Source organism: Pelodiscus sinensis, chromosome 32 (genome assembly GCF_049634645.1).
Source record: "Pelodiscus sinensis isolate JC-2024 chromosome 32, ASM4963464v1, whole genome shotgun sequence".
Classification (NCBI taxonomy): Eukaryota; Metazoa; Chordata; order Testudines; family Trionychidae; genus Pelodiscus; species Pelodiscus sinensis.
The window spans coordinates 8,197,073-8,224,117 of record NC_134742.1 but is presented as its reverse complement, the minus strand read 5'-3'; the positions used below and the strand labels follow the sequence as shown (position 1 = coordinate 8,224,117).

At 54.4% G+C, this 27,045-nt stretch overlaps 1 protein-coding gene across 3 annotated transcripts; it reads right to left on the bottom strand.

Annotated features, from left to right (window-relative positions):
* Positions 1-3,532: 3,532 nt before the first annotated feature.
* Positions 3,533-21,899, bottom strand: LOC112546901 (tripartite motif-containing protein 10-like). 3 transcript variants are annotated; one of them, XM_075913983.1, is made up of 7 exons: positions 21,390-21,899; positions 19,777-19,872; positions 16,738-16,968; positions 16,464-16,486; positions 14,811-14,926; positions 7,928-7,972; positions 3,533-5,577 (listed from the first exon to the last, which is right to left on the bottom strand). In XM_075913983.1, exons 1-7 carry the CDS (start codon positions 21,882-21,884, stop codon positions 5,069-5,071), a joined length of 1,515 nt encoding a protein of 504 aa, XP_075770098.1. In that variant the 5' UTR covers positions 21,885-21,899; the 3' UTR covers positions 3,533-5,068. The 3 variants fall into 3 exon arrangements, with proteins under 3 accessions (XP_075770098.1, XP_075770096.1, XP_075770097.1); XM_075913981.1 differs by lacking the exon at positions 3,533-5,577 and having other exon boundaries at positions 5,586-7,972; XM_075913982.1 differs by lacking the exon at positions 3,533-5,577 and having other exon boundaries at positions 5,586-7,972; positions 16,756-16,968.
* Positions 21,900-27,045: the final 5,146 nt, after the last annotated feature.

Below are 27,045 nucleotides of genomic sequence, written 5' to 3'. Positions count from 1 at the left end.
AAATGGTGGCTCCCCACTTATGCAAATGAAGCCCGGGAAATTCAAATCCCGGGCTTCATTTGCAAGTGCGGTATGCCTACATTACCCTCCTAGTTCGAACTAGGAGGGTAGTGTAGACATACCCTAACAGATTTCTTAGGTCATGAGTTTTTGTAAGTAAAACCCACCTCAGCAGATGATTTGGAGTGGAAATTGCAAAGGATGTTGCCTTTCAATTGTAGGAGCAGAATTAAGGAGGCTGATTAAGTCAGGGTAGATGTGTCTCAGCATTTGTGGTTGGGGATGCGAATATCAAAACAGGAGAAATTGCCTTTGTAGTACATTAACCAGCTCAGATCTTCATTCAGGCCTAAACTGATAGTTTCTGATTAGCTGAAATAGTTAGTCCTTAAACTTGATTGGCACACATCTGATTTTTTTAACGTGATAAATTGCAAACTTTGTTTTCAACGAGTTCTGGGACCAATCTTATTTAATCTTTTTATTACTGACCTCGGCACCAAAAGTGGGAGTGTGCTAATAAAGTCTGTGTATGACACAAAGTTGGGAGGTATTACCAATTCAGTAAAGGATCAGGATATCATACAGGAAGATATGGATGATCTTGTAAATTGGAGGGATAGCAATAGGGTGAAATTTAATAGTGAGAAGTGTAAGGTTATGCATTTAGGGATTGATAACAAGAATTTTAGTTATGAGCTGGGGACACATCAGTTTGAAGTGACAGTAGAGAAGGACCTCGGAGTCCTGGTTGATCACAGGATGACTGTGAGCCGCCAATGTGACATGGCCGTGAAAAAGGCTAATACGGTCTTGGGATGCATTAGGCAAGGTATTTCCAGTAGGGATAAGGAGGTGTTAGTGCCGTTATACAAGGCATTGGTAAGACCTCATTTGGAATACTGTGTGCAGTTCTGGTCTCCCATGTTTAAGGAGGATGAATTCAAACTGGAACAGGTACAAAGAAGGGCCACTAGGATGAATCGAGGAATGGAAAACCTGTCTTATGAAAGGAGACTCAGGGAGCTTGTCTTGTTTACCTTAACCAAAAGAAGGCTGAGGGGGAACATGATTGCACTCTTTAAATATATCAGAGGGATAAATACTAGGGAGGGAGAGGAATTATTTAAGCTCAATATCGATGTGGACACAAGAACAAATGAATATCAGCTGGCTACCAAGAAGTTTAGACTCCAAATTAGACAAAGTTTTTTAACCGTTAGAGGAGTGAAGTTCTGGAACAGCCTTCCAAGGGAAGTAGTGGGGACAAAAGACCTATCTGGCTTCAAGATTAAGCTAGATGGGTTTATGAAGGGGATGGTTTGATGGGATAACATGAGCTTGGCAACTAATTGACCTTTCACTATCAGTGGTAAATAGGCCAATGGAGGGATGATAGGAGTTACAATAGAGAACTTTTTCTTGGGTATCTGTCTGGTGAGTCTTGCCCACAATTTCAGGTTTCAGCTGATCGCCATATTTGGGATCGGGAAGGAATTTTCCTCCAGGGTAGATTGGCAGAGGCCCTGGAGGCTTTTTGCCTTCCTCTGTAGCATGGGGCATGGGTCACTTGCTGGAGGATTCTCTGTATCTTGGGCAGGGCCTGCCCAAGCTATCTTGGCGCCCCAGGCCGGGGTGCGCGGTGCCGCCCCCGGGCGCATGGCACATGCATGGGCCCGCCCCCCCTAAGGAACGCGAGCCCGTCCCTGGGGCACATGGCACATGTGCTGCCCAGCCTGGCCCAGCTACCGCTGCTGGCGTGTGCGCCGGGCCATGCTGGGCCCCACAGTTGTGGGGGAAGGGCGCTGCTGGCCGGCGCGGGAGCCGGGTGCGCGGCGCCGCCCTGATGGCAGCTATAAGGGATGCCACACGCCCCTTACAGCTGCCATCAGGCGCCCCCCCCATTGGTTGGCGCCCCAGGCAGCTGCCCGGCTTGCCCACCCCTCAGATCTTGGGGTCTTTAAACCATCATTTGAAGACTTCAATATCTGAGATATAGGTGAGAGGATTATTCTAGGAGGGGGTGGGTGAGATTCTGTGGCCTGCATTGTGCAAGGGGTCAGACTAGATGGTCATGGTGGCCCCTTCCGACCTTAAAGTCTATGAGTCTATGAGTCCAGACACCCTCTGCCCTCTCCCTGGGCTGGCCCCTGCTCGGTTAGGGCGCGTCTACACAGCAGGGCTAAGCTGGGACAACGCTGCACAACCTGCCCTATGCTAACTGCGCAGCTGAAGCCGAAATATCTGATCTCGAATTTGGGAGCATCTACACTGCACTTACTATGAGACAGAGCCCTCTGCCCCGACTTCCCTTACGCCTTGTGCGAGGAGGGTTACAGGAGCCAGAGTGAGCATCCTCCAGCTCGACAGGATTTCGACCTTCTGTCGCAATAATGAGTTGTGTGTAGACACGGGCTGTGAGATCTCGGAGTAACGTCCGTTCTTCCGGAATAACGCTGCCGGGCAGACAGCGCCTCAGGAAGTTTTTTTTCGGGCTGCAAAGGCTGCTTCTCCCCCAGTCTCCCACCAGCCCCTGCCGGCTCCCTGGCTTGAGGGGCGGCCTGGGGTGTTGCCCAGAGCGGGGCTGACTGGGCAGGAGAGCCTGGCTGTGCGGGGTGAATGACTCACAGGCTGCCAGAGGGGAAGGGAACCCAGGGTGGTTCCCGCCCACCCTCAGTTACCGGTGCCTGTTCCCCCAGAGTGAGTGTCCCCTGGGCCTCACCGATCTCCTGCCACATCGCAGCTCCTCCCTGTGCAGATAATGGGGCTGCCTTGGCATCAGGCCCTGGACTGCTGCAGAGGGAGGCCCTAGGAGAGCCTGGGCAGGTGGAGGAGAGCAGCGTGTGGGTCTGGCTCTTGCCTGGCTCTGAGTGGAGCCATCCCAGCCCTAAGATTGTTGAGGGCAGCCGTACTGGGCCTCGCGTTATGGGGCAGGCCATGAGGCCCAGGGAAACCTGGGAGATTACTGGAGGGCCTTACACTGGCAAGGCGGAGCCAGGCCAGGCCGTTCTGCTTCCTGCTGCCATGGAGAGTGTGGGGGCCCGACCCCACTGCCAGTCCCAGCCCCCTGGTAATCACACACAGGGCTTGTGGGGAGGGGTGAATGGGGGTGGGAGGGGGCATATGAGGGGCAGGCTGGAGCAGGGCAGAAAGGGGCAGGGCTTAGGGCCATGGTCACCAACCAGTCAATCGTGATTGATTGGTCGATCATGGGGGCATGGCCAGTCAATCGCAAGGAGGAGTTCCCAGCCCCCCTTTGTTCCCTCCGCCCCCAATGAGGAGCCCGTGCTGGTGCTACAGCTTCCTGTGAAAATGGAGCTAACTCTGGCTTCCTGCAGGGTGTGTGTGTGTGGGGGGGGGGGGGGGAGGGAGAGTAAGTCCCAGGGCTCCACACCAGATCTGGCTTCTCAGATCTGATGCAGAGTCTGGGACTCTCCCTCCCTCCCCCTGCCCCCCGCAGGCAAGCAGCACGGGGAAGGAAAAGACAAAAAAGTGCACACTCCTCCCCTGCCCACAACAGTGGCACCCTTCCTTGTCTTCCCTTCCTTTCCTATGCTCCGGGAAGGTGCATGGAGGTGGAGGAGAGGGGGGGTAGTTAAGATGGAGGTGCAGGATCAAAAGTGTCTGGATTTTGTAAAGGAGCCACATGTTCATTTCTTGCAGTGCTGCCTGCAGATCCTACCCTAGAGATTTTCATCCCAGGAGACCCCCAGGTACCAGCCAAGCTGCTCCGCCTCTTCTCTCCTGGCCAGACCCCCACCAGCACCCTGCCCCCTCCCTCCTGGCCAGACTCCAACCCCCAGCTTGCTCCTGCCCCCTACTACTCACCCAAATCCTGCACCCCCATCCCTATCCCACTCACTGGCAGCCCTGTCCCGCACACTGGATCCCTCATTTTTGGGCCCATCCCAGAGCTTAGAGGAGCCCACAAAATCCACTAATCCTGGAACCCCAGTGACCCTTGACCCAAAACAGGTTCCCTGTCCCGCCCATAAATACAGACAACGCTGAAACCTTTTGTGTTGGACATCATATGTTATTGAAAAGTGAAGCCTGGCCAACTAACCCCCATCTGGCCATGGCATCATAACACTCCTGCACCCCCACAAGCCCTAACCCTGATCCCATCCTACACCTGAACCCCCTGCCCTGAGCCCCTCACATCCCCCACCTCCTGCACCCCCACATCCCCAGTCTTCTGCCACAACACTCCTGCATAATCTACACACTGCAAATCTGTGCCCTGAGCCCTTCATACTCCCAACCCCCCATCCTGAGCCTCTCACACAGCCCAGCCCAAAGTCCTGCACCTCCCCCCCCCACATCCATAAGCCTGTGGCTTGCTCAGCGCCCCAACCCTCCACCTGACGCCAACACTCCCCAGCCTGGAGCTCCTCCCTGAGCCAGCATCCACTTCTCCACCTCCTCCTGCACCCAAATTCCCTCCCAAAACTTGCACCTCTTACCCTTTCCCACCTCCAAATCCCTTGTTCCCACCCCAGAGCCCACACCTCCTATCTCAACCCAGGGAGAGTGAGTAAGGGTGGGGAACAGCAAGTGATGGAGAGGAAGGGAACAGAGTGGACAGGGCCTCAGGAAAGGGGTGGGATCTTGGGGAAGGACTGGGGTAGAGCTTGGCTTGCCCTGACATTGCAAAAGTGATCTTGGGTGTAAAAAGGTTGGAGACCCACGGTCTAATGAAACTGAGAGTCTCACCGAATCCCCTGACTCTGAGAGCTGGGACTGAAAAGCAAACACCAAAGTTCACAGGATGCATGAGAAAAAGCTGGTGGGTGGCCACATGGTGTGGAGGGAGCTAATGCGAGAAGTAAATGCTCCTGTTCCAGCCCGGCTGTTAGTTCTGCCCCCTACCCAGCCCCCACCCTGCCCTTCCAGGTTTGTCTGCTCCCTGGGGCTGCAGTAGGTTTCTTCCACCTCCCTTCTAGGGATCTGTGGGGGGCAGGGGGAAAAGCTTCTGGGGTCATAGAGATGAGGAGCCAGGGGCTGGGTAAAGGGGAGTCCTCCAGGGTCACACAGACTGGGGTGTGTGAGGCCAGAGGGGCTAGTGTCAGGGACACAGTCGGAGCTCGGTGTCTGTGTCTTCAGCAGCCAGCCAGGGTCGGATTCTCTCCCCAGGGAGGGAGTCTGGCGGGAAAGTGAAGATCGGGGCCTCGGTAGCAGCATCGATAAATGTCACCTGCCCCCGGTCACAGTCCAGACAAACCCGGATCCTGCTGGGGGGGCTCTGGGGTAGGGGGGTCTCAGGGTCAGTGTGAGCCAGGAACTGATCCTCATATCGCCCCACAGCCCAGACATTGCCCTCAGGGCTGATCCATCCCTTCCTGCTCAGAGACTCTCTGGCCACCCCCACAGCCCAGTCCGGCCCATCCCCCACCTCTACCTCCCAGCAATGTCTTCCCGAGGTGAAGCCCTCGCGGCCCAGCACACAGAACGCAATGTCAAATCTCTCCGGGGTGTCGGGCAGTGGCTGCCGTGTCTCTGCCCGTCTCACACGTTTCCCTCCTTCCGACAGGACGAGTTGGGGATGCGCCGTGTCTGGATCCAGAGTCACGTTGGCTGGGGGGAGAATCAGAGCGTGAGGGGCAGAGCTCGGCCCTGGGGGGGAGTCGATGGCATCAGGGACAGAATCTGCCCCAGCTGGGCAGTGACTCAGGGACAGAGAGTTTGTGATTCCCCCTGTGACACGTCTCCCCCCCGCACGGCACGTCTGGGCTCGGCTCCTTTCCCGCCGCACTGGGGCTCTGGGCCGAGCTCCGACCTGCCCCCCACCAGGCTGCTCCGTCTCCAGCTCAGCGCCCAGACCCCACAGAGCCAGCAGGGTGTGGGGGGGGGAGAGGGAGGGACCAGCCTCAACTGGGCTGAACAAGGCGAGTCCTGCCCTGGGGGTTCCAGGCGCCGTGCGGAGGGAACGGGGGTGTCTCAGTCCCAGCCATGGCAGGAGGCTGACTCAGGGGCTGACAGAAGGAAGAGGGGCCCCAGGGAGCTGAGGGGGGTCCCAGCGGGGGCTGGGCGGAGGGAGAGAGAAGCTGAGCTCACGCGGGGGGAGAGGAAAAGGGGAACAGGACCAGAGCTCTGCTCTCAGCAGCTCCCCAACTGCCTGCCATGGGCCCAGGGCTGCCCCTGTCTGTGCCCCGTGCCCTGGTGCTCTGGGGTCTGATCCATCCCTTCCCCCGGCAGAGCAGGGACCCTCCCATGGACTCTTGGGTCCTCTGCCGGGGGCAGGAGACAGATCAACGTCCCCGAGTGCCCCAGAGTCCATGCTGGGCACAGCCCCTCAGTCACTGTTCTCCCCACCAGAGAACAAGGGGAGCCCAAGGTTAAGAGCGGCCAGGGAGGCCAGGCCAGGCCAAGCCAAGCCAAGTGTGCTGGAGAAAGAGACACAGCGAGGAGGGAGGGACAAGGGAGCTGTCCTGGAGGAGAGAGAGGTAGAGAGACTTCAGGACCAGACCATATTTGCATTGTGCTCCTCCCTCCCCCCACATAGATGCCCAGGGCTGGAGCGGCTTGGCCCAGCGCCCTGTTCTGGGCTGGGTTTCCTGGCACTGCAGTGAGCCGGTGAGAAGCGCAGCCGGGAAAGTAACTCCAGGACTCCCCCCGGGCTGTGTTTTCTAATGGACACCTGCCCCCTGTTCTCAGGCACTGGGGGGCGCTCTCCACTCAGGGGTGTATTTGCTTTGCACGGTCCTCTGGGGAACACTGCATGAGGGTTGCCCTCAAATAGTGTTTCGATATCAGCATGCAAATATCGTGACATGGATTCGCCTCAGTTTGGGGTCTTGCTGGTCCTGCACCATTAACGTTTAACAAACTCTGCAGCTGTGACTGATCTGAGATGTTTCCCACCCTGCACATCACGCACATTTACACGCTAGCTGGGCCGACACTGCCCATGTGATGGGACCTGCAATGTTCTTACCCTCCTTGTGGGGGGAGGGTGCAGAGCGGGACAGAGCAGGCCCTGAGGGAGGGGAGCTCACCCTGGATTGAGGCTCCCCGGCTAAGCAGGGGGCTGGGGTGTCAATCCCAGCAGGAGAGACAGGAATTGGTGGGAGACTGGGCTGTGCGGTGCCTGGCCCCGCTTGGCTCGTCCCCCACCAGGGCTCCCACTCAGCTGACTAGATTCCCTGGGGGCGATCCCCATTCGTGCTCCCGCCATCAAAGCTGAATCACTCACAAGCAGGCCGAGGGGCCGAGCCTCCGAGCTGGCCTGGGCACCACGCTGCAGGGAGGGGCAGGGCAGAGGCTGCCTGAGCAGTGAGGGTCCCTGTGACCCAGTGAAATCACGAGGGGCTGGGGCCAGTGGGGGGATCTCAGGCCAGGGCGTCACAGAGGAGCAGCAGGAGGAAGCCGGGGAGCAGAGGCAGGTGGCAGCAGACGTCACCAACTACCCTTCTGTCCCTCTCAGGGGACACGGCCAGGGGGCTGCAGCTGCGCAGTGGGGCTGTGGCGTGTCCCTGGGTTACTGCTCGGTGCCTCTTCCCTTTTCCCAAGTGTCTTTTGTCACGCTCAGACCCCGGGCTCCAGGCTGGGGGGAGGCCGAGGGTGTTGGATACCGGAGGGGGCTGCACACTCAGGCGGGGAGTGGGGCGCTGGAGGGGCTCAGGGCTCTGGGGTAGCCCTGGGGATGAGGGGTTTGGGATGCAAGCTTTGGGAGGGACTCTGGGATGGGGGGTTGGGCTGTGGGCTTGCGGGAGCCGGGGGGCTTGGAATGAGGAATTGGGTGCAGGAGGTGGCCCCTGGCCTGGAGGAAACTCAGGGTTTGGGGAGGGGGGGTAGTTTGGCTGGGGCCTGGCCAGTGGTGCTAGGCAGCCTGCCCGGTGCCTGCCTGTCCTGAGGCACTGCACCGCACCCGGCAGTGGCCAGAAGGCCTGGCTCCGAGGGGGCATGAGGCTCAGAGGCAGCTCACCCGGGATGTACCCTCTTCCTGACACCAGTGTAGCTGCCAGAGTGCCTGGAGGGAGAAGGATAAAAGAGGTGAGATTTCAGGTTTGCAGAGTGAAATCCCTTCCCCCACCCTCCCTAGACCCACTCCAGCCCCACCCCTCTCAGGGACCTCCCTCTATCCCTCCTTCCCCCTCCCCTCCAGCCCCGCCCCTCCCCACCTCATAGACTCATAGACTCATAGTCTTTAAGGTCAGAAGGGACCATTATGATCATCTAGTCTGACCCCCTGCACAGTGAAGGCCACAGAATCTCACCCTCCCCTCCCAGAATAATCCTCTCACCTATATCTCAGATATTGAAGCCTTCAAATACTTTGAAGACCCCAAGATGCAGAGAATCCTCTAGCTGTGATCTGTACCCCATGCTACAGAGGAAGGCGAAAAACCTCCAGGGCCGATCCTTTTCTGAACTGGCAATAGCTCCCAACTTTGTGTCATCCGCAAATTTTATGAGGACACTTCCACTTTTGGTGCCAAGATCAGCAATAAAAAGATTAAATAAAATTGGCCCCAAAACTGATCCCTGAGGAACTCCGCTAGTAACCTTCCTCCAACCCGACAGTTCACCTTTCAATATGACCTGCTGTAGTCTCCCCTTTAACCAGTTGCTTATCCACCTCTCAACTTTCATATTAATCCCTATCTTTTCCAATTTAACCAATAATTCCCCATGTGGTACTGTATCAAATGCCTTACTAAAGTCGAGGTAGATTAGATCCACTGCATTTCCTTTATCTAAAAAATCTGTTACTTTCTCAAAAAAGGAGATCAGGTTGGTTTGGCACGATCTACCTTTTGTAAAACCATGTTGTAATTTGTCCCAATTGCCACTAGCCTCAATGTCTCTAACTACTTTCTCCTTCAAAATTTTTTCCAGGATCTTACATACTACAGATGTCAAACTAACAGGCCTATAGTTACCCGTGTCGCTTTTTTTCCCTTTCTTAAAAATCGGAACTATATTAGCAATTCTCCAGTCAAATGGTACAACCCCTGAGTTGAGAGATTTATTAAAATTTTTTGCTAATGGACTTGCAAGTTCATGTGCCAGTTCCTTTAATATTCTTGGATGAAGATTATCTGGGCCACCCGATTTACTCCCATTAAGCTGTTCAAGTTTGGCTTTTACCTCGGATATGGTAATATCTACCTCCATATCTTTAGTCCCATTTGTTAAGTTACCATTATCCCTAAGCTCTTCATTAGCCTCATTAAAGACTGAAGCAAAGTATTTGTTCAAATATTGGGCCATTCCTAGATTATCCTTAACCTCCACTCCATCCTTAGTAATTAGTGGTCCTACTTCTTTTTTTTCCCTCTATTTATATGGCTATAAAACCTTTTACTATTGGTTTTAATTCCCTTTGCAAGGTCCAACTCTACCTGACTTTTAGCCTTTCTCACTTTGTCCCTACAATCTCTAACCTCAATAAGGTAGCTTTCTTTACTGATTCCTCCCATTTTCCACTCCTTATATGCTTTCTGCTTTTTCTTGATCACCTCTCTGAGATGCTTGCTCATCCAGCTTGGTCTAACACACCTGCCTATAATTTTTTTCCCTTTTCTAGGGATACAGGCTTTTGACAGCTTCTGCAACTTTAACTTAAAATAATTCCAGGCCTCCTCCACTTTAAGATCCATAATTTCTTTAGTCCAATCAACTTCCCTAACTAATTTCCTTAATTTATTAAAGTTAGCCCTTTTGAAATCAAAAACCCTAGTCTCAGATTTATTTTTATTTATCCTTCCATTTAATTTGAACTGAATTAGCTCATGATCACTTGAGCCAAGGTTGTCTCCTACAACCATTTCATCTATGAGGTCCTCGCTACTCACCAAAACCAAATCTAAAATAGCATCCCCCCTTGTTGGTTCAGCACCTACTTGATGAAGGAATTCATCAGCTATCACATCTAGGAAAATCTGAGCCCTATTATTATTACTAGCACTTGTTCTCCAGTCTATATCTGGAAAGTTGAAATCTCCCATGATTACGCAGTTTCCATGAGTATTTACTTCATTAAAAACATTAAAGAGGTCTCTATCCATATCCAAATTGGATCCTGGTGGTCTATAACACACCCCAAGCACTATCCCAGGGGAGGATCTGATAGTTTTCTTCCCCAATGTGATTTTTGCCCAAACAGACTCTGTCTTCTCCATTCCATCACTTTTTATTTCTTTACAATCTACCTCATCTTTGATATACAATGCGACTCCACCACCTTTACCCTTATTTCTGTCTTTCCTAAACAGCACATACCCTTCAATACCTGTACTCCAGTCATGCCTAGTATTCCACCGTGTTTCTGTTATTCCTATAATATCTGGTTTCACTTCCTGGACCAATAGCTCTAGTTCCTCCTTTTTGTTACCTAGGCTCCTTGCATTGGTGTACAAACATCTTAATTTTTGCTGTTTGGCCTCATTCACATTCTTTAACCAATTTGGCACGGACGTTATACCTCCAACATGACCTATTAGACTAGTATCCACCCCACCCTTCCTCATGTTCATTCTCCTACCCCCAACTATATCCTTTCTTACTTCGTTTTCCTCCCTCTCAGTGTTAAAATCTGGCGTAGAGAATACCTGGGCATCTCCCAACCGTCTCCCCCAAATTCCTAGTTTAAAGCTCTCTTAGGGTATGTCTACACTACAAAGTTAGTTCGAACTAACGGACGTTAGTTCGAACTAACTTTCTTAGGTGCTACACTAGCGCTCCGCTAGTTCGAATTTAATTCGAACTAGAGGAGCGCTTAGTTCGAACTAGGAAAACCTCATTTTACGAGGATTAAGTCTAGTTCAAACTAGCTAGTTCGAATTAAGGGCTGTGTAGCCCCTTAATTCGAACTAGTGGGAGGCTAGCCCTCCCCAGGTTTCCCTGGTGGCTACTCTGGCCAACACCAGGGAAACTCGTCTGCCCCCCCCCCCCGGCCCCAGACCCCTTAAAGGGGCACGGGCTGGCTACGGTGCCCATGCCAGGTGCAAGCCTGCCAGCACCCAGCCAGCAGACCCTGCACCTGGCACGGCTCGAGCCAGCCACCCGATGCCCCCCAGCCCTCTCCGTCTTCCCGGGACCAGGCTGGCGGCTCCCGGGAGCTTGCCCAGGACCGCAAGAGGCGGGCACCCGCCTGGTGTAGTGCGGACATCGTGGACCTCGTCCACGACCTCCGCACTAGGCACAGGAAAGTGGCCGGCTAGGGCAGGAGAGCTGCCAGCCTGCCCATCCAGGAGCATGTGTGCATGAAAATCAAGGTGGTCCAGTGAGACCCCCGACCCTGAGCCCTGAGCTTACAATGGCCGTACTGGGTCAGACCAAAGGTCCATCTAGCCCAGTAGCCTGTCTGCCAACAGCGGCCAACCCTAGGGACCCTGGAAGGGATGGACCGAAGACAGTGACCAAGCCATTTGTCTCGTGCCATCCCTCTCCAGCCTTCCACAAACCTTGGGCAGAGACACCACTCCTACCCCCTGGCTAATAGCACTCCATGGACCCAACCTCCATGACTTGATCTCACTTCCCTTTAAACTCTGTTCTAGTTCTAGCCTTCACAGCCTCCTGCAGCAAGGAGTTCCACAGGTTGACTCTTTGCTTTGTGAAGAACAACTTTCTGTTACTAATTTGAAGCCTGCTACCCATTCCTTTCCTTTGGTGTCCTCTAGTCCTTCTTTATGGGAACTAATGAAGAACTTTTCCGTATGCACCCTCTCCACCCAAGTCCTGCTTTTAGAGACCTCTATCCTGTCCCCCCTCTGTCTCCTCTTTTCTAAGCTGAAAAGTCCCAGTCTCTTTAGCCTCTCTTCATTTGGGACCTGTTCCCAACCCCTGATCATTTTAGTTGCCCTCCCCTCTCCCAGCCTCTCTCTTCCCCTCTCCCACCTCCTTTTCCCAGTCTCCACCAGTTTTGTTCAATAAAGACAGATTCAATTTTGGAAGACACGTTATCTTTATTTTGTACATCAAGAAGAGGGGCTAGGGAAGGGTAAGTGGAAGGAGGTGAAGGAGGAATGGGGTACGAGCCCCCGATGGAGAGGACTGGGCTGGCTCTGCGGGCTTTTGGGGTGGAAGCTCTCCTGCAGCCCCCCAATTGCCCCCTCTCCCCAGATGGCAGCCTGCGGCAAGTGCAGCCGGTCTGATGGCCGAGTGCTGTGATGTGCCCAGTGTGGGTATTCCGGGCAATCCAAGCCAGGACTGCTTTGCAAGCGGGGCACCCCTGAGAACTGTCTGTCCGGGGTGGGGGTCGGGACCCTTTAAGCACAGCCCTCGGCTAGCCTGAGACAGCAGCTCCACGCTCTAAGTCCTCCTCTGATGCCCTGCCGGCACTGCTTCCGGCCATCCTTAAGCCTGGTTCAGGGTCCACTTAATGTGGACATTGTAGTTCGAATTAGCAAAACGCTAATTCGAACTAGTTTTTTAGTCTGGATCCATTAGTTCGAATTAGCTTATTTCGAATTAACTAATTCAAACTAAGTTAGTTCGAATTAACGTTGTAGTGTAGACATACCCTTAATCAATTGAGCCAGCCTCCATCCTAGAAGTCTTTTTCCCTCCCTACTTAGGTGAAGTCCATCTCTAGAGAACAGTCCTCTGTCCATAAATGCCTCCCAGTGACCATAGCCCAAAGCCCTCCTTATAGCACCACTGCCTAAGCCATCTATTGATCATCATAATCCTGTCACATCTTAGTTGCCCTTCTCTAGGAACAGGCAGAATCCCACTAAAGATCACCTGAGCCTCAATTTCCTTGAGCATCCTCCATAGCCTATCATAGTCTCCCTTATTTCGTTCCAGCGAGAATCTAGCTGTATCATTTGTTCCTACATGAAGGATGATCAATGGATTCCTTCCTGCTCCCTTAATAATCCTCTTCAACCTCAGTTCCACATCTCGTATCTTAGCACCTTGGCAGACAGCACACCCTTCTATTCTCTGGATCAGCTCTGGTTACAGGTCTTTCTATTCTTCTCAATAAGGAGTCCCCAATCACATAGACCTGCCTTTTCCTAGTGACAGTAAATTCTCTAGTCTATCTCTTGCTTCCTCTGGCTGCAAGTCCTTGCCATTCCTATTTTCCCTAGTAATCTTCTTTAACCCATCCTGTATCCTCCTAATGCTCATTATTGGTGTTGTCTCCATTAAGTCTTCCCCTTTATCTATGGGACTAGCCACTCTTCTCTTCTTCCTCACCCTTCTATCTTCATTATCTACCTGCTGTACCCCTTCTTCATTCTCCAGCTCCACATACCTGTTCTTGAGCTCTATTTTTCCTTCACTGACCCATCTTTTCCTCTGCCTGGTTCTCTTAGGCATATGCTTCCACTGTCCATTTTCTTCGCCCAGCAGTCCCCCCTCTGAGGCCCTTGATCCTGCTTTCATCTGCATATCTAAACTTTCCCCTTCAGCCACGTCATGCCTTTGCCCCATCATCTGCTCAAACCCCCTTCTAAACTCGACCAGAGTTTCCACCTGCATCTCCAGTCCTCGGATCTTTTCTTCCATCAGCTCGATCAGGCGGCACTTCATGCAAACAAAACTCCTTTCAGGTACCCCCTCCAGAATCATGTACATACCGCAGCTACCACATCCAATCATCCTCCTTGGGTACGTCTAAACTACATGCCTCCATCGACGGAGGCATGTAGATTAGCCAGATCGGCAGAGGGAAATGAAGCCGCGATTAAAATAATCGCGGCTTCATTTAAATTTAAATGGCTGCCCCGCTCTGCCGATCAGCTGTTTGTCGGCAGATCGGGGCAGTCTGGACGCGACGCGCCGACAAAGAAGCCTTTCTTGATTGGCACAAACTCCCTTTACAAACTCCCACTCAAACTCCCCTGTTTACAGCTCTGTTTGCTTGGCTCCTGTGCCGCTCCTGTCCTCCCCTCAGGGACCTGCCTCTGTCCCTCCTTCCCCCTCCCCTCCAGCCCCACCCCCTCCCCACTCCTCTCAGGGACCTGCCTCTGTCCCTCCTTCCCCCTCCCCTCCAGCCCCACACCCTCCCCACCCCCCTCAGGGACAGGCCTTGGGCCTGCAGCTGCTGGGAGGGGGCACCAGAGGCCCCTGTGCTGGAGGGGCCCCTGTGCTGGAGGGACCCCTCGCTGTGGGGGGGGGCTTTCTCCTTCCCTGTAGCCCCTTGGCCCAGATGGGCGGCCAGGCGGGACGGGAGCTCAGGGAGGGGCTGGGCCCAGCTCCACCACACGGCCTGAGACTGAGGGTTCAGGTGTCGGGTGCTGCTCTTTGGCCCCAGGGCCTGGTTCTCAGCAGGGATGCGCCAGGTTAAGGGGCTAACCAGGAGGCAGCACCCTGGCTGGGCCGTGCTCACTGGGGTTGGTTCACCACGGGCAGGGGGCTGTTCCTGGGCCCGCAGTGGACGGGGTGCTCCAATGGGAGCTGGGAACCGGCAGCAGCCCCCGCCCAGGGCTAGTGGCGAGAGCCCCACAGGTCGGGGGCTGCTCCAACTGGGATGGGGCAGTCGCCAGCCAGACCCGCTCAGTTGGATAACGGGTTAAACACGAGGTTTGCATCCTGACTGAGAGTCACGTCTGGCTGCCGATGGTGCGGGGGAGGGCCCGGGGACTCCCCCACACCCCGTGACAGCAGAACATGTCAGACATGGGATGGGGCTGACAGAGCATCACAAGAGAAATGCATCATCCTCCCCCACCATCCCATGCCCCAGGAGAAGGGAACGGGGCAGAATTTGTTTCTCTCTCTGGTGTTTCTCACTCTCACAGGCAGGGTCATTGCAAAGGCTTCTGAACAGAGAAGGGTTCAATGAATCAACCTGAATGTCCTGCACCCCCAGTCTGTGCCGTGCGCCCTGTTCGGTCCCTCCTAGGTACCTTTGAACACCCTCAGTCTCTCCGACAGCGCAATAGTTTGCTGGGAGAAATCCCGGACTCGCTCCTCCAGTTCAGGAGCCATCTCCTCAGGCTGTTGGGCCTGCCCCTCCTCACACCTGGGGAGACACAACATCTCATGGTGACCCTGCACTGAGTGACTCAGTTCTCACCCTCTGGCCAGTGAGTCGCTGCCCTGATGGGCCGGGAGTGAGAATTTCTCTAGTTCTCCCAGCCTGAGAGCAGGGGCAGCGCAGCCCCAGGGCCGGGCGACCTTCCCCGCAGGGACTCAGGAATGTTCCCCACGTCCGGCCTGGGGAGACCAGCTCTGGGGACAAAGGGGAATTGGGTCTCCACGGCCAACTCACCCCTGGGCCTCCAGGTGCTGAGGGACAGGAGGTTCCCGGGGGCAGGGCTGTAGAATCTGCCCGCTGGGGACTGGATCAGTGATCACCGAGCAGTCGATGGGATTTGCGGGTAGATCCTGGAACCTCTGACGGGGGATCCTGACGGGTTTGGCCAAGAGGCTGTCAAGTGCCAGCCCTTCTGCTGTCCTTCCCCCTACTGCTGGGCATCTCCTGCCCTTTGCATTGGAGCTGTTTCCCTCGGAGGGGGAGGGGGTCCTGCTTTTTGGGCAGGGCAGGGAGAGGAGGGCGCTGATGTCAAGGTGCTTCCTTCTCACACCCTGAATCCTGTCTCCACAGAGCAGAGAGGGGGCACAACAGGACTAGGGATAGAACAAGTTTGCTGGCTGCTTTTGGGAGTGGTGCAGGGCCAGGACAGGGATGAACCTGCCGTACCCCACTGCCCCACCACCCAGGAGCCACCTGAGGTGAGCAGTGTCCACTTGGAGCCCACATCCTAAAACCCTACCCCAGTCATGTGCCCCCTCCTACACCCCAAACCCCTGTCCTAGCCCTGAGCCCCCTGCATCCAAACACCCTCCCAGAGCCTGCACCTAGAACCCCCTCCTGCACCCCAACATCCTGCCCCAAGGTCAGCTCAGAGCCCCTCTCACACTCCACATCCCTTAATCCAAGACCAGAGCCTGCAGCCCAACCCTCTGCCCCTGCCTGGTGAATGTGAGTGATGATGGGGAGAGATGGAGTGAGCAGGGGCGGGGCCTGAAAGAGAGGCGGGGCAAGTAACGCGCAGGAGGCGGGGCCAGGGTATTTGGGTTTGAGGTCGATCTTGGACGGCACTTCCGTTCAAAAAGTGACCTCGTGCTTAAAAATGTCAGAGACCCCTGGACTAGACTGAGACACCAGCTCCCTCCTCCCCCGCTCATCCCACACAGGTCTCCAAACAGCCCTCGGGTGGGAAAGACCCTGGACCCCTGCTGCCCTGGGCTGAGTGGTGCCCAGCGCCCAGAACGGACAGGCCCATGTCCCACCCCTCAGGCCTGGGGCAGCCTGTCCCTGTGTAGGTGACAGCTCCAGAAAACCCTTGAGGTCACTGAATGGAGAATTCCAGAGTCTACACAATGAGAAACCCTCAGATTGAAGTTTATCAGAAAAATTTGTGCCCAGACTGTGACCTTCCCTTCCTCCCCCCTCGCCCATTTGGCTGTGGAGCCCTGGGGACACGTGGTGCTCACATCAGCTCCTCGCTCGTCCCCTCACACTGCACAGGGCTGGGAGAGCGAGAGCCACGTACCTGCTCAAGGTGCTCCTGATATCCTGGAGGGGAGAGGGAAAAGAGCATCAGCCCCACACGACACGCAGGGAATAACCCATCAGACAGACAAAGGGGGCCCAGAGAAGGGTTTAGACGTAGCTCTGTGCCTGGGACTCTGCAAAGCCCAACAGTCGCTCACATGTCAAAGCACCTGCCACGTTACACCCAGACCTGACGGCTGGACCCCAGCACTTGTGTTTCAGGAGCCTCCCTTCCCTGGGTGGGGGGCTGGGCTGTTTCTCCTCGGTCTCACCTGCAGGAATTCACTCACTGGCTTCTGACACTTCCCCTCCAGCTCCCCGATCCGCTCGCTGAGACGGGAAATCTGCTCCGAGAGTTTCCTGCCCCTCTCGGTCTGGTGCCTCCTAATCTCCTCCTCCAGCTTCTGCAGCTGGGCCAGCAGGAGTCGCTCTTGTTCCTCCAGGAACTGCCGCAGCTGCTGAAACTCGGCCACGATCTTCTGCCTCTTGGCTTGTGTCTGTTTCTGAGTGAAAACAGGGACAGGGCTGGTCGGGGGCAGTAATGGAGCCTGAAGGCCCTTAATACAGTCTGGCAAGAGAGACAATTTCTAAGACATTGTACAGGGACCAGGGCCTGAGCTGTCAGTCCTAGAGCTGCAGCTGGAAGTCAGGATCTAAAGCCTGAGTCAGGATCTTACTAAGGGCTGCGGCCAGAATTAAGATTAAGTGTCATGACAAAGGCCGAGCCAGAGTCAGTGTCTGGAGCCATGTGGAGGCAGGACTGAGGCAACCAGGAGACATGACAAGCCAGAGTCAGAGACAGGCAGCAGTGCCCCAGGCCAAACCTGGTAACACCAGGGCCAAGCCAGGGTCCGGGAGCAGCCCAGCAGCAGATAAGGAAGTAACTCAGTTGTTTGTATCATGTCCCTTGGCTCCTTCAAGTGTATCTAGCGATCATGCATCCACAGAGTGACCAGATTTCCCCATGACAAATATGGGACACCAAGGGCGGGGGGGCTGCTGGCACTTGGGGCTTCAGCTGTGCAGCGTGTATGTGTGTGTGTGTGACTCAGGGCTCTAGTGCTGTAACGGGGGAGGGAGGAGGTAATCAGGGATCCAGCCCCATGGGGGAGGGGCAGCACTCGGGGTTTCAGTGACTGAAGCTCAGAGCACCAGTTTTCCCTCTGGGGTGGTCCCCTTTCACAAGTGGCGTGCCATGATTTAACCTATTCACAGATCTGTGTGCTGGGAGGGGAGGCAGGGCCAGGCTGGGTACAGTGACCATATTTCCTGAACCAGCTGCAGCAAAGGAGAACGGTTCAATTTAAATGAAACAGATTAAATATTAACTTATGTCCAACACCAAATGTTTCAATGCCTCTGTATTTATGAGAAGGGTCAGCTGGAGACCACACAAGTGAGAAGCAAAAAACCTCTTCCAAAAAATCCTCAGCCTTTACTGCTGTGGCCCCCCAACAGAGGGTCCGTCTACACTCTACAGTTTTTCCGGGATAGCAGATGTATCCCAGAAAAACTGTTCTGCGTCCGGGGATGCGTTTGTTCTTCCACTTTTTTTTGCGGATGAGCAAACACGCTTTTTCAGAAGCCCCTGCATTCTTCGTTCTATGGGGAATAAGGGGGCTTCTGAAAAAGGTTTTTTTTTCTGACATTTGGCCCAGTCTAGGGTTGTCAGGTGTCTGGTATTCAACCGGATAGTCTGGTTCTGGGGCCCTTTGTCCAATAAAAAAATTCAGAAAATCCCGGACATGTGTAATGTTCGGTATTTTCTGGTTTTCCGTCTGGGCGCCCGACGGAAGCCTGGCGAGGGCAGGGAGAGTGGCTGGGAGGCGGGGTGCAATCGGTGCTAGGAGCCTCTGGTTGTGTCTGACGTAGGAGTGATGCCTTGGGGAGGAGGAGACGCTCCTGAGCGCTGGTCTAGCGGGTTGTGGAGCCGTAGCCGGACTCACTCGCGCTTCGCCGGGACCGTGCGCAGGACGGGCAGCGCCCCAGGATCTGCATGTGCCCGGGTCAGTCCCGCTCCCTGCCAGCCAATTCTCTCCCCCTCCCCACAGACCCCTCCCGACCAGCCCCGCTGCCCCCGACTCCCTCCTTGCCAGCCCTGCTTCCTGCTGGCTGGTTCTCCTCCTCCTGATGTTCCCTGGCCAGCCCCGCTCCCTCCAACCCTCTCCCCCATCTCCCCTGGCCAGTGCCACTGCCCCCGACCCCCCTCGACCAGCCCTGCTTCCCACCCCCCCATCTCCCCCAGCCAACCCTGCTGCCCCCAACCCCCTCCAGGCCAGCCCTCCTTCCTGCTGGCCACTTCTCCTCTTGATCTCCCCTGGCCAGCCCCACTGCCCCCCCCCCCACCAGCTCTGCTTCTCTCTCCCACCCCAGCAAGCCCCGCTCCCCTCCCAGCCAGTCGCTCCTGCCATCAAGTGTGTCCGGTATTTTTACTGAAGCTACCTGGTAACCCTAGGCACAGTCCCCACCTGTGTGGGTGGATGCTGGTGCGGCGGCTGCATCCGGTGGGGCGGAGTCTAGCCCGACCACCAGCCACAATCGTTGTGGCAGCTGATGGTGGCGTGGTGGTTGTGGCTGCAGCTCCGACCACAAGGAGCTCCTGCCCCTCCGGAGGTCAGCCCCAGCCGAGCTGCTCCTCTGGCCTTTATACCCGGCCTGCAGCTGGAGCACGCCCAGCAGGGCTGCGGAGGAGGGGCCTTCTCAGCCCAGTAGGCCTGGCGACCCTCCCCTTGGCCAGTGCGGAGCGAGTACACCCCGTCACACCCTCCAACGGGGCCCAAAGGGGAAACGGCAACAGCAGCACTCCAGGCCCTTTAAATCTCCACCGAACAGCTGGGGGGCATCCCCACCCCTTCCGTCTGAGGCTCCACCCCTTCCAGGAGCATGGCGCTGCCTCCTCCCCACCTTGCTTAGGGGGCTGTCAAGGGTGTCAGCTCCTCTGACTGGGGTTCAAAACCTTTGATCCTTCACAGCCGGATACTTGACTGTCTGTTTTCATGACAAGGGGGGGACTTTTTTACACTTTGCTCCCAATATCCCATAAGGGGCCGTGTCCTAGTCTCCTGGGACACAACCCTTGTGTTTTGGGAGAAGTGGTTTGTGAACATCACAGTGAACAGAAATTCATTCATTAAAATGCAGCTTCCATTTTTTACAGGAAGAGAATATTTGTGACACACGCACACACTATCCCATGAGAACGGAGAAACACACAAGAACGCACCTTAATCAAGACCACAGAGAAATCCTACAATAAACAACCCTAAGCCCCAGCTATGTCTCCCAGCTGGTGAAAAACAACAGACACCTACCAGATACTGCTGGCTTCTCTGCTCACTGGTCTCCTTTAACCTCAGCAGCTTCGCTCTCCTTTCCCTCAGAGTCGCCACATGGGCCTGGAGTTTTTCCTGTACAACAGAAATGAGTTTGGGGTTTTATTTTGGAGCGGTGACTGTGTTTGTAGGGGGTGTTTTCCCACCCAGCTGCAAGACAATTCTCGGTCTCCCTAGACAGACTCGGTGGGGGAGGCGATATCTTCTACCTGTCGGTGAGAGAGCCGAGCTTTGGGGCCTCACAGAGCTCAGCTCTGGGGAACAGACTCTTTCCTGCACCTGAACACAAGGTGACCATGAGACTCCCTGGCCTGCCTCCGTGCCACTCTGGGCTCCTTTGCACACTCAGGCAGGGGCAGCCCGTGAGTCTAGGCAGACTAGGCGGTTGCCTAGGGCACCACCGGCCTGGGCGCCCGATGATGACGTCATGGCCATTGATGGCCGTGCAGGTGGGGGCACCGATCGTGCCGTCCGCCTGGAGCGGCAGCTGCTACAGCCGGCCTCAGGCTGCTTCTGCACACAGGCCCTTGCCTAGTTACCTGAGCTGCAGCCACCGTGTTTTCAAAGCAGAGTCAAGAGAGCAGGCCCCAACATGTTCCTTCCCAGGCCTGCCACCAAACTGAGCTGCTCCCTTAAGACCTCTGTGCTGTATCTGCTGCACGGAGACTGCTTACAGGATGCTTTTTACCTTGTAACTAACACATGACTATTGTGTTGGACAAATGTTTTTTTATTCTCAGAGTTTAGCTCCTGCATTCTGCAATGTGTCTTCTCTACCGTCTGCCCTTCGCTTGTGTTGTTACATCGACTCCCAGGGAATGGCCCCTGAGGTCTCTGCCAGCCTTGGGATTCTGTGATTTACCCATATGACACGGTTACAGCTGTGTGGAGCAACCTGTGATGCCATTAACCAGTAATTACAATCCAAAGTTATTACTCATTGGACTGAACAGCAGCTTAGTCCCTTGTATTCCTGGGCAGCTTCCTTTTAGGAAGTGGAATCACTGTGTGAGCGCGATGAGCCCGGGAACAGACGCCAGGCCAGACAGGCAGAAGTCTGATCAACCTCACAGAACAGTTTCAGAGCCTCCTGGTGCTCCCTGCGCACCCTCCTGACCCCTTTGCTGCCTCTGAACGTTGTTTCTGTGTCCGTCACCAGCCGCCTGTCTGGCCGGAGGTTTCCCTGTTGCCGTTTGTCGTTACTGGGGGCCGTGCCTGGGCCTCAGGGCTGTGGTGGGAACAGCTCCCTCCCTCCTTTCCCGGCCTGGCAGCAGCACAGACACATCTTGCTTCAAGCCTGTGTGGGGGAAAGTGCCTCTTGCAGGGCTGTGGGGCCCACCTCTCCCTAGTCGTAGAGTCACAGCTCTGGAAGGTGCCCTGAGAGGTCTTCAAGTCCAGCCTCTGCATGCACGGCAGGGGGCTGGGTGCCAGGAGTGTTCAGGGCTCTCTGCACCTGCCCACAGGAAGGAGCTTGCAGGGGACAGATCCAGAGATCAGGGGAGAGAATCTGGGAAACGGAGCGTCAGGGGCTTGGACAGACTGAGTCTGAAAAGGGAAGGGTGGAATTAACCCACATCCAGAGTGGATCCTACCTTGTGTGGCTGGGCAGCCTGGTCCAGGGGCAGCACCGGGTGAGATCTGTGCTCGCGGGATCTCCAGCAAACCACACACACGGCTTCCCAGTCCTCTTCGCAGAACAGATCCAGGGCTCTGCCGTGTCTCCCGCACAGATTCTCATTGCCTGGGCTGAGATCCAGTTGTTTGAGTTTTTCCACGATATTTGCGAGCTGGTGGTTACTTTGGAGGGACCCTTTCTGGATTCGGGCTTTGCAGCTGGGGCAGCACAAAGGGTCAGAGCCCAGCTTTCCCCACGTCTCACAGTGCTGAGTGATGCAGCCTCGGCAGAAGCTGTGCCCACAGTCTGTGCTCACTGGGTCTGTGAGATACTCCAGGCAGATGGGACATTTGGATTCCTCTTGGATTTCCTGTGCAGGAGTCGCTGCGGCCATGGCTGCCGGGAGCTCTTTGGGCTTTGATCTCTCTGCATGATGACTGCTTATGGTGATAGTGGGAGGGCTGTGCCCCATGTCAGAGCAGCTGCACAAGGGCAGAGGGAAATGAAGAGAAAGGAGGGGATGGAGGGAGGAGCTGCGGAAAGATAAGGAGAGGAGGAAGCAGGAACTCCACATAAGCAAGCCATGGGGAACAGGGGTTGTAAATTACCAGAAGGGAATGAAAGGAAAAGAGGAGAAAGCGACACACAAGAACATAGAAGCTGAGAGCCAGGGTCTGGCTACGTGGGACGTGTCTGGGTTTGGGCTGCTTTGGACTCTAGTGTCTAGCCCATGCTGGCACCTGGCTTCTGCGGCCTCCCTGCTATTGGCCAGGGGCTCACCCCAGCGGGGTCAGCATGTGCACATGTATTGAACCGCACGTGCCCCCAATCAAACTAGCACATTCGTACCTCGCAGTGCGGACGTCCACGGCCACACACCCGCTTGCAGTGAAACAGGAGGTGGGAACGAACCCCCCTGAGTCACTGCAGTGACACCGTGTGTGCAGAGGAGTCTCAGGTTGGCTGTGCCTCACTGAACACCCCACCTCCCGCTTGAGACAGCCACCTCCCAGGGCGCCTGGGCTTAAGGTCACAGGCAGCAGGTGTGTGCTGGTGACAAGGCGTGAAACTGCAGCAACTCACTGCTGCAACCCTTCCACTGAAGAGAGAGTTCACGGTGAACCTTTTAACTGTATGACCCTGCAGCCTGGCGGTCACAGCCCAGCCCATTCCTGCAGCCCACCATGAGCTGGAAAGCAGATGTTACATTTCAACTTTGTAAAACACCAGGCACAGAAGGGGAAATAACAACCCCACCCATTTCCCCACCTCCACTCCCGTTCCAGCTGCCCCAGTCTCTCCCTGCCATTTTCCCTCCTTGGGCCGATCCTGAGCCATGATCACGGTGGGGGCTGGTGCTGCTTTGGGGAAATGCGAGCTGGGGTGCATGTCCAGTTTTGTCTGGCTCTGGGGGGAGGTGTGTCAGCTCAGAGAGTGGGGACTGTGGGGACAGGTGCACAGGGCGGCCAGGGACACCCGGGGGGGGGGAAGTGGGGCAATTTGCCCCAGGTCCCAGGCCATGCAGGGACCCCCACGAGAATGTCTGAAGTCCGTTTGGGCCCCACGCTCCCCTTATAGAAGAGGCCCCTGAAATTGCTTTGCCCCAGACCCCCTGAATCCTCCGGGCGGCACTGAGGGTGGCACATGCTGAAGTCCCCGGTGGTTAGCAGCGATCTGATTCTCTGCACAGGCTCCAGGCCACTGGGTTTCCTGAAAACCTTCCCCTCTGCACGTTTGCTGCCCTAGGGCTGGATCCTGACACAGGCTGTACCCTGGTGCCTTTGGCCTCAGCTGCCAGCCAGAGTCTGAGCCTTGCTCGGTTCTGCCACTGGCAGGAGACTGCCACAAGAGCACTTGTTTGTCTAGCTACCTGTGAGGAGACAGGTATGTCCTGGGGCTCCCGGACAGGCTTTGGGACACCAGCAAGGCTGGGCGTTGGGGGGCAGAGAGGATGGAGGAAAAGGGGCTGTGGGCCTAGAGCATCTCTCCATACCCACATAGAGGCTACGTCTAGACAGGCATGATTTTCCGCAAATGCTTTTAACGGAAAAGTTTTCTGTTAAAAGCATTTGCGGAAAAGAGCGTGTAGATTGGCACAGATGCTTTTCCACAAAAGCCCTTTTTACGGAAAAGCGTCCGTGCCAATCTAGACACGCTTTTGTGCAAAAAAGCCCCAATCGCCATTTTCGCTATTGGGGCTTTTTTGCATAAAACAAATCTGAGCTGTCTACACTGGTTCTTTTGCCCAAACAGGAGCAGCATAGTATTTCCGCAAGAAGCACTGATTTCTTACATGAGATCCTCAGTGTTCTTGTGGAAATTCAAGCGGCCAGTGTAGACAGCTGGCAAGTTTTTCCGCAAAAGCAGGTTCTTTTGCGGAAAAACTTGCCAGTCTAGACACTGCCATCGGGTATGTCTACACAACAAAGTTAATTCGAACTAACTTAATTCGAATGAGTTAATTCGAACTAAGCTAATTCGAATTAATGCATCTAGACCTAAAAACTAATTCGAACTAGCATGTCCTCTTTGTGTGGATCCTGAACTGAAGTTAAGGCTGGCTGGAACGAGTGCCAGCAGGGCATCAGGTTAGGGCTTAGAGTGTGGAGCTGCTGCCTCAGGCTAGCTGAGGGCTGTGCTTAAAGGGACCCGGCCCCCTCCCTGGACAGACAGTTCTCAGGGGTTCCCTGCTTGCTTGTCTAACCCGATGAGGGACAGCAAAGCAGTCCTGTCTTGGAGTGCCCTGAATGCCCACACTCGGCACATCACAGCACTCGGCCATCAGCCTGGCTGCACTTGCCGCAGGCTGCCGTCCGGAGGGGGAGGGTCAATCGGGGGGCTGTCAGGATCCAGGAGACCCTGCAGGAGAGCTTCCACCCTGAGGAGCCCGCAGAGCCACCCCAGTCCTCCCCATCGGGGGCTCGTGCCCCATTTCTCCGTCACCTCCTTCCACTTACCCTTCCCTAGCCTCCCTTCCTGATGTAAAAAATAAAGGACACGTGTTCAAAAATAGAAACTCTCTTTATTTAACAAAACTGGGAGGGAGGGGGGATTAACCTCGGGGGAGACTGGGGAAAGGAGGTGGCAGAGGGGAAGAGAGAGGGTGGGAAAGGGGAGGGGGAAACCTGGGAAGAGGGAGCTGGAAGGGGGAAGCCAGGGAAAGAAGGAGGAGGGGAAGTATAAAACTATGGTATGCCATATCTTCAGTACTGTGTACAGATGTGGTCTCCTCACCTCAAAAAAGATATTTTGGCTTTGAAAAGGATTCAGAAAAGGGCAACTAAAATGATTAGGGGTTTGGAACAGGTCCCATATGAAGAGAGGCTAAAGAAACGGGGACTTTTCAGCTTAGAAAAGAGGAGACTGAGGGGGGATATGATAGAGGTCTATAAAATCATGAGTGGTGTGGAGAGGGTGAATAAAGAAAAGTTCTTCATTAGTTCTCATAATATCAGGACTAAAGGACACCAAATGAAATTAATGGGCAGCAGGTTTAAAATTTATAAGTGAAAGTTCTTCTTCACAATGCAAATAGTCAACCTGTGGAACTCCTTGCCACAGGAGGCTGTGAAGGCTAGAACTATAACAGAGTTTAAAGAGAAGTTAGATAAATTAATGGAGGTTGGGTCCATGAAGTACTATTAGCCAGGGGATAGAAATGGTGTCCCTGGCCTCTGTTTGTGGAAGGCTGGAAATGGATGGCATGAGACAAATGGTTTGGTCATTGTCTTCGGTCCATCCCCTCCTGGGTACCTGGTGTTGGCCGCTATCAGCAGACAGGCTACTGGGCTAGATGGACCTTTGGTCTCACCCAGTACGGCCGTTCTGATGTTCTTATATTCTAAGCTCAGGGCTCAGGGTTGGGGGTCTCACTGGACCAACTTGATTTTCATGCAAACCCGCTCCTGGGTTCGCATGAGGCTTTTGGTGATCAGGCTGGCAGCTATCCAGTGGCTATCCTTTGATGTCGACTGCGGAGCGTCCAGACTATCGCGCTGAGCCGACAAACAGCTGATTGGCTCAGCGCAGCAGCCATTTAAATTTAAATGAAATGGCGAGTATTTAAATCACCGCTTCATTTCCCTCTGCCTAAAAACCTAATCTACATGGCTCCGTCCATGGATCCATGTAGTCTAGACGTGCCCTCAGAGACAAAATGGGGGAAAAACCAAACATTCCTTTGTCCTAGGTTGAAATTCCTACCTACATTCCTATTTGTTACTGCACCTGGCTAGGTGTAGTTAACCCCTTAGTCACTAGCTTAGAAAAGAGGAGATGAAGGGGTGATATGTTAGAGGTCTATAAAATCATGACAGGTGTGGAAAAAGTGAATAAGGAAAAGTTATTTACTTGTTCCCATAACCTAAGAACTAGGAGTGACCAAATTAAATCAATAGATAGCAGGTTTAAGACAAACAGAAGGAAGTTTTTCTTGACACAGCACACAGTCAACCTGTGGAATTCCTTGCTGGAGGATGTTATGAAGACCAGGAATTTAAGGGTAAGTCTTTACTGCAACTTTATTTTGAAATAACTTAGTCCACTTCTACACAGCAGGTAGTTATTTTGAAATTGTTTCAAAATACTGTCAAGCTGGAGGACTTCTTACTCTGAGTCCTGTAACCCTCACTGTATGAGGAATAAGGGAAGTTGTAGGACGAGAGCTCTATTTCAAAATGAGATATGCAGTTGACGTAGCTCACTTATGTTTAGTTAAGCCCTGCTGAGGAGTCGCACCCTAACAGGGTTCAAGAAAGAGCTGGATAAATTCATGGAGGTTTAGTCCTTCAATACTTAGCCAGGATGGATAGGGATGGTGACTCTGTTTGCCAGGGGCTGGGAATGGGTAACAGGGGAGGGATCCCTTAATGTTCACTCCCTCTGGGAGGTGTTCACTCCCTCTGGGGCACCTGCCATTGGCCACTGTCAGGAGACAGGCCACCGGGCTGGATGGACCTTTGGTCTGACTCTATATGGTCACTCTTATGTTCCTATGTCCTTAAAGAGCCCCCGCCCTGCTGCACCCAAGTGTATCTGCACTGACACAGACGTAGCAGCGCAGGGTCCCGGGTACCTGAATCCAGTCGTGAGTTCACAGAGAATCTGAGTCCTGCTTTTTATCAGTAGAATAGTCTGAACGGCAAACAACCCCACAAAAAATACCCAACAGAGCCGTGTTTCTTAAACTTTTTAACATCGATGATTACCAAACAAAAATATTTTTTTTGAGGAACACCAAAGAACCTTTAAGGGCAGCCATTTTGAATTCTGTTGTTCTCTGTGGCACACCTCCAACTGCCTCGCGGCACTGCAGAACACGGTTTAAAACCACTGGAATAGAGACAACACAGCTCCACCCCTTTGTGGCAACAATCCATTTCACAGAGGGGAGAACACACCAGAGAACAACCGGACAGGACCAGATGGAAACATTTAATGAAAGCGAATGATTCACACACAGTTCCCGACACAAGTTACACAGGGGCTGAGCCAGGAGGGGGTCCCTGGCCTCTGTGTGTCAGTGGCTGGGAATGGATGAGAGGGGAGGGATCACTGGATGTTTCCTGTTCTGTTCAATGACTCTGGGGCACCTGGTATTGGCCACCGTGGGCAGACAGGACACTGGGGCTATG

Excerpts from the sequence above, each read along its gene's own strand:
- LOC112546901 (XM_075913981.1), bottom strand. The coding sequence starts at position 21,884 with ATGGGGCACAGCCCTCCCACTATCACCATAAGCAGTCATCATGCAGAG. Across the intron at positions 19,873-21,389 it reads AGGCTGCCCAGCCACACAAG|GAAAAACTCCAGGCCCATGT; the intron begins GTAGGATCCACT and ends TCTGTTGTACAG. Across the intron at positions 16,969-19,776 it reads AGAGAAGCCAGCAGTATCTG|AAACAGACACAAGCCAAGAG; the intron begins GTAGGTGTCTGT and ends GTTTTCACTCAG.